At 40.2% G+C, this 12,844-nt stretch overlaps 1 protein-coding gene across 9 annotated transcripts in view; it reads left to right on the forward strand.

Annotated features, from left to right (window-relative positions):
- Nucleotides 1-9,507, forward strand: part of SEPTIN11 (septin 11) — a 139,104-nt gene extending 129,597 nt beyond the window's left edge. For 3 of the 9 annotated variants that reach the window (XM_030819027.1, XM_030819024.1, XM_030819030.1), the window contains 3 exons: nucleotides 112-299; nucleotides 6,102-6,169; nucleotides 9,096-9,507. In XM_030819027.1, coding sequence (XP_030674887.1) covers nucleotides 112-299; nucleotides 6,102-6,126 — 213 coding nt within the window. In that variant the 3' untranslated portion in view covers nucleotides 6,127-6,169; nucleotides 9,096-9,507. Of the gene's footprint in view, nucleotides 1-111; nucleotides 300-3,839; nucleotides 7,957-8,412 lie in introns of those variants that run through there. The other 6 variants (XR_004031723.1, XM_030819025.1, XM_030819026.1 and 3 more) reach the window with 6 other exon arrangements.
- Nucleotides 9,508-12,844: the final 3,337 nt, after the last annotated feature.

Genomic DNA, 12,844 nt, shown 5'->3' on the forward strand with positions numbered 1-12,844 from the left:
GGTGTGAGCCACCACGCCTGGCCATGTTTTGTTTTTTGAACAGATCCAAACAACTTTACATCAAAAGAATTTTCATTCCGTTCACCTAGCCTGTCTTCTTTTTCTCTCCAGCTTCACGAGAAGTTTGACCTTCTAAAGCGGACACACCAAGAAGAAAAGAAGAAAGTAGAAGACAAGAAGAAGGAGCTTGAGGAGGAGGTGAACAACTTCCAGAAGAAGAAAGCAGCGGCTCAGTTACTACAGTCCCAGGCCCAGCAATCTGGGGCCCAGCAAACCAAGAAAGACAAGGATAAGAAAAAGTAAGCAGGTGTCACCCCCCTGTATTGGGGACCTCTAACAATTTATTCCTCTTGCATGTCTCTACTTTTCCCATTTACAGACTGGAAACTGGTCCTTTACCAGAAAGATAAAAGCAAGTATTTTCTCTACAGTGCAGGGAAGATGATGAAGGTTTTTAAAATTTTTTAAAAGGTACACAAAGATTAATGTATAAAACTTGACCACATTGACCAAGCAATCAGGCCTGGAGGAACCTGTTGTCTCCAGTAGCATCTTCCACACCAACACTAGGAGTCTCAAAGAAGACAGGCTGATGTCTCTTCAGCACCCTCTGAAGATAATTCTCATGACTCTTGATAGAGAGCATCCTAAAATCACAATTGTTAAAATTATTTTCCTATACTGTGTTGTAAGACTTTGTAAGCCAGTCACTGAAAGTCTCGTTCCCAAAATGAAACATTTGGAAGAGCTGCTAGTGGCCACTAGTTTCCTCTAAATTCAATATGATGAATTGTTTTATTGTGAAATGGGATCCAAATGCCTATCCAGTTGACACCTCTGCCAACCTCAAGCCAAACCTAAACCCACTCATAAAAGGTTTTTTTAAATAGGGTCTTAATGTCATGTGCCAAAGGGTCAGATTCTGCTCTTGAGTTGGTCACTTCCTATGATACTCCAGTAGCAGCTGCCTGAAACCAGTGGGAGATTTAGGGCTGCCTTGACATTCTCCTGTGATTTGAAGCTCTCCTTTGAATCATCATAAAGCCTAGTTTTATGTCAATAGCTATCGGTTTTGACAGGAAGCACGATGGTAAGAATACCACTAAGGAAAACCTTTGTGGTGTCTCAATGGCAAATATGCAGATGCCGCCCTCCTTTGTCTAATGTACGGTGCTTTTAGAGCAGCTATTTAATATACAGCAACTCAGAACTTGTTTCAGGAAGTCTTGCTCTTTCGCCTTACATGCCAGGGTTCTAGGGAAAAAGCTGACCATAAGTAAACAAAAACATTGATGCTCAAGCACATAAAGAATTACATTCTTTAAACATAGAGTACATAGGATCAAGTCTCAGCACAATAATTGAGATGTGTTATAGGGAGAAGTGAGCACAGTGCTATTGTCCACTTAGTCTTGGTGAACATGCAGTAGGCTCAGCCCTAAGGAATCTCATGTTGCCTGCAGTAAAAATAAAAATGGACTGCTACAATGACATACTGAGAGAGTTTTAAATCATGCTTTACAAACTTTGACATTCTGAGCTCTGAGACAGCAGAAAATGTATCAGCAGAGTAAGGGAAGAGGCAAATGTTCTGAACAATAATAGAAATGGTTGTGATTTTATTTGGAGTTGGCACAGATCCAAGTGACCAAAGGAGTTCAAGGCCCAAAATTTAGTTATGCTGGATTAATTCTGAAAGTAACAACCACATAGATTATAATCTAGTTTAAGAAAACCCTTTGTAGCTATGTGTGTCGGGAGAGCATCTAACACTAATGGTGATGTTCCCCATGCAGAGACTCAGAGATTACAGTGACTCTTCCAGTGAAGACAGATGAAAGCCATTTGGCGTTGCACCTTTGTTAATCCAAACTAAACTAACCAAGGATATAGGGGTGTGTGTGTGTGTGTGTGTGCCTGTAAACATCTATAGGTATGAATGAGACAAAAAGCTGCTGACTTATAGCTTAGGAAACGCAAAGTCAAGTTTTTCTTTTCACCCTGAAACACTCAGTGCATAAAGGTTCAAGTTTTAAAACTAAGAATGTTTCTAAAAGACCAGCAATGTTAAAAGAGTATTTCGTGTATACTAGACGTGCCTTTAAGCAATAAAAATTCCAAGAGCTGATCATTATTGTGCCTCCATTTTAGAAAAGTTTATTTAGTAACAAACTTCCCAGTGTAGGGAGGTTTTTCCTTGCCCTTTTGAACATGTTAAGTTATTTTCTTCCTGTCCTGGGGCCTTACCAATGTGTAATGCTTTCAAAGTTTCTGTGAAGCCTGTGTGGATTCTATTTTAGCTTATTTATATATTCTCATTTATTTTGAAGGATATTATACTTAATTTGGTTCAGAGTAGTTACCAGGTTTTGCACCTGACAATGGCACGTATTTTTTGTATAACTTTTTCTAGGTCCTTACGCTTTTCCACACTTTACATTTATACAGTGAAAGCAACTGCCAGTGGAGGCCTGAAGTGTCAAAGTGGAAAAAAAAAAAAAATCACACCTCTTACTGCCAGTGGCAGTGGAGTGTTTTGGTTAGAGGGACCGCAGAAAGACAGTGGCCAGGCTAGACAGAGCAGCACTTTGAAAAGAGCTGGGAAGATGCCTCCTAGCATAGCTGGAGCAGATGTGGGAGTTGCCATTCAGGAACTGACTTTGTTGTAGGTAGAAAATGAAAAGGCAGATGCTTACTTATTTACCTGCTATGCTTCCACCTCCAAGCCTAACTTAGTTTTTCTAATAGTTTTAAATTCTCTTTTTTCTATTCTAATGACACGCTCCTTTTTTAATGTAGGTAAGGCTTTATACTTCTCCTTGACCTGTAGTGGCATGAGAGTGTATAACATTTCCTAAGATGACAGGCAAAGTAGAACTAACCCTGGCACTGCCATTAGCTGGACCCCACCTTCTGCCATCTCTGGCCACCAAGTCACCTTCCTTGTTTGCGGCTGTACCACAGTGGTGGGACTGCCCAGGGGTAAGTTGGTCAGTGGACAGTGTTCGTCTTTTCTGAAAACTGTCTGCACAATTGCCAGCAGGCATTTGCTGGTTAAGATGCATCTATCCCAAAAGACAGGTTTAAAATTCATCATTTTAAAACTGTGCTTGGCATCTAATAACTACAGTTTACCCAACCATCTACTCATCTTTTAAAAAAAAATTGTTTTGATTCTTGCTAAGGAATAAGGTTGCATGTCTTGCACTTGCCTAAAATTAGACACGTGGACCGTGGGTTTGGCATTGCCTTGTACCTAAAAGAGGGGGAAAGCTCCTGGCATTGCTGTAGCTGTAACCATTTCAGTGATTGTCCTTTTTTCCCCCTACCCAACTAGATTAATAGCATGTCCTCCATTCACTATGTAATTTCAATCCCTAAACTGCTTTAGACCTTTTCTTCAAGTCAATTGTACAAAGGCATTTATTGTATATTTATTCTCTGACTCCTTCAGCAGCTCAGAAGTGGAAAATGAAGCTCCTATTCAGTACTAATGGGACACCCAAACCTAATAGATAATGGTTTTGTGTTATTTGAGAAAACAAAAGCCAAACAGTAAATCCTCCCACTAGACATGCAGTGGTTTCAAGAAGTCACTTGTGAATTCTAAATTACATACAAATGGAAACTAACCGTATGTCTTTAATTCAGTATTAAATTTTGCTTTTGCTTGTCATGTAGAGTAGCCTTCTCAAATTTTTGGTTTTAATTTCTGTCAATTCCATAATCATTGCATGAGCATTCACCGTCACTGAATGCTGGTGCTGTCGCTCCTAATTTTCCTTTCTTTTTAATTTATTATTATTTCTAACTTTTTTGTTTTGTTTTTTAACTTGCAGTGCAAGCTTCACATAAAGCCTGGCAAGCCAAGGATGTTCCCGCATTCACCTGCTTTTGCAGTAATATCGTATCTCTGCCATGTGTGTTCTTTAGTTGTATTTTATTTTATTTTTTTACCCTTCCTCAAACACCAGTAACTATTATTAACTCGTTTTGCTGAATGTTGTTGGGTGGTAGAAAATGATAGAACAAGGGAATAACCGCAAATGCTTTGTGCAGCTGGACTCTGTTTCCGGAAAGTAAATGATTTGCTTTTTATGCCTGTTCTGAATGGCAGCACGAAGCAGGCCTGTTACTTGTATGTCGCTTTGGACAGAGGAAAGTGGGGTAAAATGCTACCTGTACGTCTGACATGAAAACTTCTCACCATCTCAGCAGCTGAACTAAAAACCTGAATAGCCATGACAAGAGTTTGCATTTTCTTGATGATTCATCTCCATGAGTGCACAATCCCTGAACTCACTGTCTTTTCTCCACACTTGTCCCAAGCCAAGGTAGATTTGTACGTAGACAGACTGGTGAGCAAGCATTATATTTTATTTTTACACTTGCATGACATTTTCATTTTAATCAATAACATTATTTGGCCTGAGCTTGTGGGTCTGTTCAGACTGTCTCCTCTCATGGTTTGAAACTGCATCTGAATGCCTGCCTTCAATCCTGGCCAAGTTGGAGTAGACTGGTATGAGAAAACTATGATTATGTTCACATTTACTGGTGCATCCTTGATCCTCTCACAGATAGAGGTCTTAAAGGTTGGATCATATAACATTGCTTAGTAGAAGAATCTTCTACTAAGGATGGTGGGCTTTCTACAGCCTGCTTACCACTAACAGTAAGGAATCTTTCATGAACACACCTCAGTTTGTTCCCAGTGGGCTTAGAGGGAGGACCTGATGACTGATTCCAGGATACTTTACTTCTAATAAAATTTTTCACAAATCATGAGAAAATTTCCACAGATACTTCCCTTAGAAAATTTGCTATAAACTCTGTATCATTGGTAGCACAAATTTGAGGGAGGCCTTGTCAGTTTTAAGGTGGAAATAGGAAGGACCACAACATGACCCATAAGTCCAGAAGGTAGACATTTCATATCCAGCTTCCTTGCTTAGTCTCCTTTCAGTATTTGGCAATAAAAGAAAGAAGAAAGAACAGCTGAAGTCTCAAATCATTGTCTGGAATTTTCCTCACCTTGGCTAGCTCCACCTGCTCTTTGTCTAAGGCCCTTGCCTCATCAGGGATTAGAACTGGCCCGTGTGCCAGAACCTGTACTAAATGCCTAATTTGTATGGAAAAGTGCATATTGAATCTTTTCTATACTGCTCCTTTCTGATGCTTATCCTTTCATCTGTGTGATTGTTTTTTCCCCTGTACTAACAAGATCCTCCCAGCTTTCTCTCTACATATAGAAAGGATAACATTTCTCATGAACCCACTGCCCCTCTGCATTTTCCTCACTGGTTGGAGATTAAGTAAATAGGATAGAATATGCTGCATCTCCCCTGACACACACTTTCTTTTTTGAATGAACAAGTCTCTATTTTGATTTCAGCAAAGATTTTTTCTCCTTCTCTTTGTCTTCAACCATACTTAGAGGAAAGAAGGAATGGTCTTCCATGAACTGATTTTGCTTAATTAAGCAAAGTAAGGAAATTAGTTTCGTGGAAGCCTAAACAAAGCTGGAATAGAAACTACACACTAGACACAGCAGCAGTCATAGTCTTCACAGGTTTAGGAGCTACCGGACGAACATTCTTGTTTTTGCTTTTGTGTTTTTAAATAATTCTAGTCTGGAGCTAACTGTGGAGCAGCCAAATAGTAGCTGGCATGTTGATTCAAACCATGGGCTGAATTTGCTCATAGGCTGTGCATCAGACAAAAGCTTGAATATTTGTGTTGTATGCTTGTTCCAACCACTGCTTGTGTGAGCATTTTTGTGGCTTGTACAGAAAGTACACTTTTAAATTGTCTCTTGCATCACTAAAATTTTTTTTTAATGAGCATAACAACGAAAGGCACCCAGCTGACTTTTTGATTCCAAGATTATTGATTGGATTGACTTTTTTGCATTAAATTTTTCCCAGCAAAATAAATCATATGGCGAGTCAGGGAATAAAAAGTCAAAAGAAACAAATAGAAGCTTTTTTTTTTTTTAATGTATTGCTTCTGAACTTTTTTCTGCCACTGCTCCCCAGCCCTGTTTAGTTTGTTATTGCTGCTCTTCTTTTTTCTTTCTGTATCTATGCCTTTTTTCACAGTAGTCCTTGGCTCTGCACGGAATAAATGATACCCTCAAATCTAATTGGATGTGCTTTCGCCTTTGCATGTAAGTACGGTAGTAAGAAACCTGTAAGATCTTTCTGACTTTTCAAAATTAGAGAAAGCAAATGGGATGGATGGATTTTTTTTTTCTTTTCAAGGGGAGCAGGAAGGTAATGGTTTGAGTAGCCTTTGTTTAAAAAAAAAAACTAAATATATTTAAAAGGCCACATTTATATTTTTTTCACAAGAACCACATAATAAATTCCACTTCTTGACCTGAATTTGGAAATCTGAAATTACTAATGGGGGCCAGGTGTGGTGGCTCATACCTGTAATCCCAGCACTTTGAGAGGCCGAGGTGGGCAGATCACTTGAGGCCTGGAGTTCAAGACCAGCTTGGCAAACACAGTGAAACCCCGTCTCCACAAAAAATACAAAAATTAGCCAGGCGTGGTGGCGCATGCCTGTAGTCCCAGCTACTTGGGAGGCTAAGGCAGGAGAATTGCTTGAATTTGGGAGATGGAGGTTGCAGTGAGCCAAGATTGCGCCACTGCATTCCAACCTGGGTGATGGAGTGAGACTCTCTACAAAAAAAAAAAAAAAGAAATTATTAATCCCTGCCTGTGCTCTACATAGCCTCATGGGCATCATTGGATAGCTCAGAGGGTCCTTGATTCTGGCAAGGCAAATAAAGCCAGAATGAGAAATTACCATCTTCTACTAGAGAAGACCAAGAGAAAAATTTTTATGCTAGGATGCCTTTATGACCACTTAATTTTTTAATCTTAGTTTAATGGTCTCTCCCTGGTGCTAACTGCTGACAGTGGCCACCTCTTTTATGGGGGTTGAAGGGCCTACATAACTCTAGCTGGCCTTCCCCCATATCTTTTGTTCAAACATAATGACCATCTTTTTGCTTCTTCTGAACTTTAGATCTCCATAACACATGTACTGTAGAATGTGATGGAAAAGCATCGATGAGAATTTATTGGCAGTTCAGACTGTGTTTTCCCAACTTAGGCTCTTTATTAATTGGTTAAGGTTTTCTCCAAAAAGGGCATTTCTACAATGGGAATTATGTAATGTAACAGTGGACACAGATTACTTATCTTCCTTCTCTGCTTTGTGACTCACGAGCAGTAACACACACAACCCACATCTTGTGCACCTCAAATGAACAGACTTGGTTTCCTTGCTTTCTTGACATTTCCATGACTGTTTCACATACAAACTGTTGGGTGAGGTTTTTCAGCTGTTACCGACCCACGTCCTGCTGTCTCTGTGTGGTCCTACAAAAACTGTCCATTCCCACCCCTTTGCTTTGCCATTTGCAAGTGTCTGGAATTGTCAGGTCTCAGCTTCGAAAAGTCCTGGTTCCACTGACAGGACACATTCTTTAGTGGGAATTAAGACCTACAAAGTCTAGTTTGTATGTAGGTATGAAGGGAATTTTTTAAATAAATTGAAAAGCTGTGAACAGCATTAGAACTTTGTCTATTTCTTAATTTTAAAATATGCTGATATGCCTTAAACTGTAGTTGTAGATCCTTGTCATTTTGCTGTTTGAAAATAACCAATGTGTTTTCTAAAACTGTCGTGTAATCTACTTTCATTGTTAATGCAGAATTGTCATATATGTAAGCTGCATGTTAGACATTTGTCTTTTTTAAACTAAAGTAATTGTATTGGTGTGAAGCATATCATTTTTTCAAATATGGAAGTAATCACTTAGCAACATGCTTGGTAATTTGGCATCTGTTGAGGTAGGAGAGTGGTGGACAGGTAATCTATGCATATATCACTAGTGCCAAGACATAAAGCGGGGGAAAATATATTTTTACCCAAACATTATTTGTGTGCCCTTTTTGTGAGTTCTTTTTAGTCACCGCTTGGTTTGCATATGTACACGTGCTTACTGGTTAAGAGAAATAGGGATAAGAGTCTCATGCTTTCCTGCCTCGTGTGGTAGACTTCAAATGGCTGCCGTCTGGGTTACACCAGTTTCTCAAAGATACGTGTGCCATGTGGTGTCCTGTACTTCACACATCATGTTATCACCCTTTTCCCCCCATGCCTGCCCCTGTCCACCCTGCCAGGTCATGTGCCTTGGTGTCCAGCTGAGGCATCGTCCTCTTCACTGGCCTCCTCTTCCCTGCTGCTGCTCACCCTCCCGTCGAGCTCGAGGAAGTCACCCCGTTAACTGACACACTGCTGTTCTTTCACAGCTTGTTGTAGAGAAGCTCCTTTTTTTCTTAAGCCATTAAGAATCAAATTTGAATCTGAACCTTTCTTTTTTCTCTTCTGTAGCTTCTTCTTTATGTAACCATCCTGTTGACAAGCCCTACTCTCTCCTAATGGACATAGAGCATTAGAAGAGCAGGAGCTGTCTGTTCACACGTGTTGGGGAAGAGTTACCTCATTTCCACCATCGCCTCCTGTTCTTTTAAAGTCTGGGTCAAATATTGCACTGCTGTTTGTCTTTGTCAATGTCTGCCCATAGTGGATACTGAAGTGACTTATCACTACCAAAAAATAGTCATATTCAATAACATTAATTAAAAAGGAAAAAGGAAATTGAGTGAAACAGAAAACGTGGGCCAAGACCCAAGGTCTTGTGCTGGGATCCCCTTGCTTAGAACTATCATGTTCTTGAAGCTGCTGATCCAAGAACTGATGGACTGAAGACAGCGTGTACCCTAACCTGAGGGGGCCACCACGCCCAGGGCCCACAAACTTGATCTCATGGTAACTCCTGTCCTTTCTGTCCCATGAGCCACATTCTGAACAACCTGATCAGGGTCCTCAACCGTCAGGTCATAAGATCTGAGCAACATTTTCCTTCCTTTTGTTAGTTTTATGGGTTGTTTTGGTGTTTGGGGTTTTTAAAAAACAAACAAACAAACAAAAACATTTGATATTGCATGAACAGAGATGGCTGCAATTTTTTTTCTTTGGAGTGTTCTATTGATAACAATGTTTTTATTTTTCAGCTGACCATCTGCCTCTTGAGAGAGAGAGAAGTGGGCATCCTTCCTTTAAATTCAGGAACCACTGTTGTTTTGACTTTTTCTGTTACTTGCATCCCTTATATAAGTTGTTTTGGATTTGGGATTATGTTTTGGGGGAGAAAAATTCCAGTTAGTTCTGTTTTTTGTATTGGTTATTCAGCTTACTTTTGGTATCAAAATTATGCCAGTTTTAAGCTCACTTGAGTGAAGTTTAAGTCACAAGATTCTGTTTAATATGCTTTCCTCGTTTTGGAAACAACCAAAAACTTCCCTTTTTTGTTACGGGATTTTGACCTACAAATCCTAATCATGTTTAAAATGTGCCGGTGTTGGGTAGATGACTTTTCTGCCTCTGGGGTTCAATTTAAAGATACCTTAAAATAACTTACTGGCCCATCCCTGCCTTTTTATTTGTTGTGAAGCTCTGTACCTTGTGTCCACAGTTTTTTACCAGGACCCATATGTCTTGGACCATGGGAAATGAACCCCAAACAAGTACATATCTCTTCTCCCAGATAACAGCACCATTAACAATGGTTCTGATTCACATTGTCTTCTCAGAGTTACCTAGATGGATTTCTCTACAATATCTGCAAAAAAAACCTGCTGAGAATCAAAGCATTCAGGCTTGATCACTTAAAATTAACATCCATATCCAAACACATACTTCTGCCAGTTGAGTGAGCCTGTGATTTCTAATGCTGACCTGTTTGTGATGAGTCAGATTCAGGGCTAGATTAGTTAGCAGTCACTTCTTGGGGGCAGTTTTCATAGTGAAGGGACAATTTTCAAATCATATGTATTATAAAGCCTGGACATATATTTTGTTATCTTTCAATTTCATTACTTGTTTATAGATAGGCTTATTTCCATCTTTACTTTTCAGCTCCATAGTAGGTAGATCATAAAAATACCGTTGGTGGCATGAGTTGTGTTTAATCAAGATCCTCAGGAGTGTTCCCCTCTGAATAAGAATGGTAACATGGTTCCTTTAGACAGTGAAATGAAGAAGCAACAGTCCCTGCCTCTTGAATCACTTGATTCCTGGAAAGAGATTATTTAGAGCAATTGGATGAACAAGTTGGCAAGCTGCTTTCTTTACTTAGAAACTAAGTAAATGTAAGTAAAGTCAGATACATGTGAGCCATTAAATGATCAAAATGTCAGCATCAAAAGCCATCCCCTTCATTCTACACTATAATCTGTAAGGACACAAATCTGCTAGTAATGTGACCAGTGGAGTGGGAAAGGAATAGCAGCTCCTTACCAGCTGATGCCAGAGCATGACATCAGTTTTGCAAGTTAAACATGTAGTTCCTGTTGTGTGAGACCACTGGCATCACTACATATAAGTGACTTTATTCTTAAACTCCCTATTTCGATATTTTAACTTTATTCTATCATTTTAAAAACAAATTCTGCATCAGATTGTAAATATTTTTTGAGCAGTATTTAAAAATCAAATTAGGCAGTATTTAAGAAATGTATGTCTGTTGTTGCTATTTCCTTTTTTGTTTTTCTGTTTTAGCTCCCAGAGTAGAGGAAGTATAATATTAACCATCTTAATGGGAAGAGTTGGGGAACAGAGAGTATTATCAGTAGGTTAGCCTCAGTCCAGTTACCTAGGGGAACCTGATCATGTACACCTCTGGCCAACCAAGTGCCTTGCCATCTCAATTCCCCTGAGATAGATTGCCATTGATTTGGCATTTTACAATAGGCAGTTCTTTTTCTCTAGTGTTGATAAAACTGGTGGATTTTCTCCTGGCCGACCAAGTAAGGGATGTGAAACCATCTTGGGTATAATTACTAGCAATAAAAATTATTGGCTTATCTCAAACAAGATTGTGGAAAAGCAAAGCAGGGAGAAGTGAGCCATCTAAACTTATTTCCATTGGTAATAGGCTTTTTGTTCTTCATCAGTCTTAAACAAATATTAGTTCTTTTCAGATACAGACTCTGCCTTAATACAAGCATAGTTTAGATGGTCTCCTTGAGATTAGCCCAGCACACGTGTAAAGGAGAGATCCAACTTCCTCAATCGTTATGCACTGAGCTGGACAGATAGAAACGGGTCCTCACCCCCAATAATTGACCGAACTTCTTTTCCCCGTCAACAGTGCTTATCAAGTTCCTTCTTAGTTATTTGGTTATTTATTTATTTATTTTTGGCCTGCTATTGGCCCAGATTATGGGTAAACAGGTCTGGTGTCTAACAAACAAATACATGGCCAAGTGCGATGGCTCACACCTGTAATCCCAGCATTTGGGAGGCTGAGGCTGGTGGATTGTTTGATGTCAGGAGTTCGAAAACAGCCTGACCAACATGGTAAAACCCTGTGTCTACTAAAAATACAAAAATTAGCTAGGCATGGTGGCGCGTGCCTGTTAATTCCAGCTACTCAGGAGACTGAGGCAGGAGAATCGCTTGAACACAGGATGCGGAGGTTGCAGTGAGGCAAGACCGCCCCAGTGCACTCCAGCCTGGGTGACAAAGCACAACTCCATCTCAAAAAAAATAACAAAAAACACAAAAGACTATTAAAGTTTTTTTAAGCCACCTTTAAAACCTTTTGTTTCGCAACTGACTTATCTTCCCACCTGGAGACTGACAGTGATGGCAGTGTGGCTCACTTCAGATTTCCTAGTGCTTGAATTTTTAAATGATGACAGGATGCCATCTGTCTTTCAGGTCAATCTCCAGCAAGCAACTGGCATACACGGGGCTGGTAAAGGGATTGCTTGTATTAATTTTTTTTTCTTTGGCAGGATCTCACCCTGTTGCTTAGGCTGAAGTACAGTGGCATAATCACAGCTCACTGCAGCCTTGACTTCCTTGGTTCAAGCAATCCTCCCACCTCAGCCTCCGGAGTAGGTAGGACTATAGGCATCAGCAACTATGCCTGGCTAATTTTTTTATTTTTTGTAGGGATGGGGTCTCATGTTGCCCAAGCTGGTCTCAAACTCCCGGCTTCAAGCATTCCTCCCACCTCAGCTGCCCACAATACTGAGATTATAGGCATGAGCTACTGTGCCCAGGTTGCATGTGCTAATTTGAGAAGACTAGTTGGGAGTCTAGGTGTCTACTCATCTCCCATTCCTACCTTGCTATTCCTGATTAACAGCTATATATAAATGAGACCTATTGGTTGTCAGTGGAACATCACGTGAGGTACAAAAGATTTCACATCTGCCTCAAATCAGTTACTTGTAGGGATGTGAGATGAATAGCCTTTCAGTCCACTGTGGAAAGTTTCTTCCAAAGTTATGGCACCTAGACCAGGAGAGGCAAAGGCTATTATAACAAGATTTTTTTGGTCCCTGTCCCACAAAAGAACAAATAAATGTGTGTGTTTGAGGGTGGGGAATGGGGAGCAGAATAACATTCCATAAAGAGCTGGGCTTGGACAGGTGCATTGGCTCGACATCTGTAATCCCAGCACTTTGGAAAGCAGAAGTGGAAGGATCACTTGAGGCCTGGAGTTTGAAACCAGCCTAGGAAACATAGTGAGACCCTATCTTTAAAAAAATTTTTAAAGTTAGCCAGGCATGGTGGTGTGTGCCTGTAGTCCTAGCTACTCAGGAGGCTGAGGTGGGAGGATTGCTTGAGCCCAGGAGTTCAAGGCTGCAGTGAGCTAGGATCGTGCCACTGCACTCTACGTGGGCAACAGACTTAGACCCTGTCTCTTATATAAACAAAAGGGCTGGGCTTAACTGTGAACAATGTGTTT

This window comes from Nomascus leucogenys, chromosome 9 (genome assembly GCF_006542625.1).
Source record: "Nomascus leucogenys isolate Asia chromosome 9, Asia_NLE_v1, whole genome shotgun sequence".
NCBI classification, from domain to species: domain Eukaryota; kingdom Metazoa; phylum Chordata; class Mammalia; order Primates; family Hylobatidae; genus Nomascus; species Nomascus leucogenys.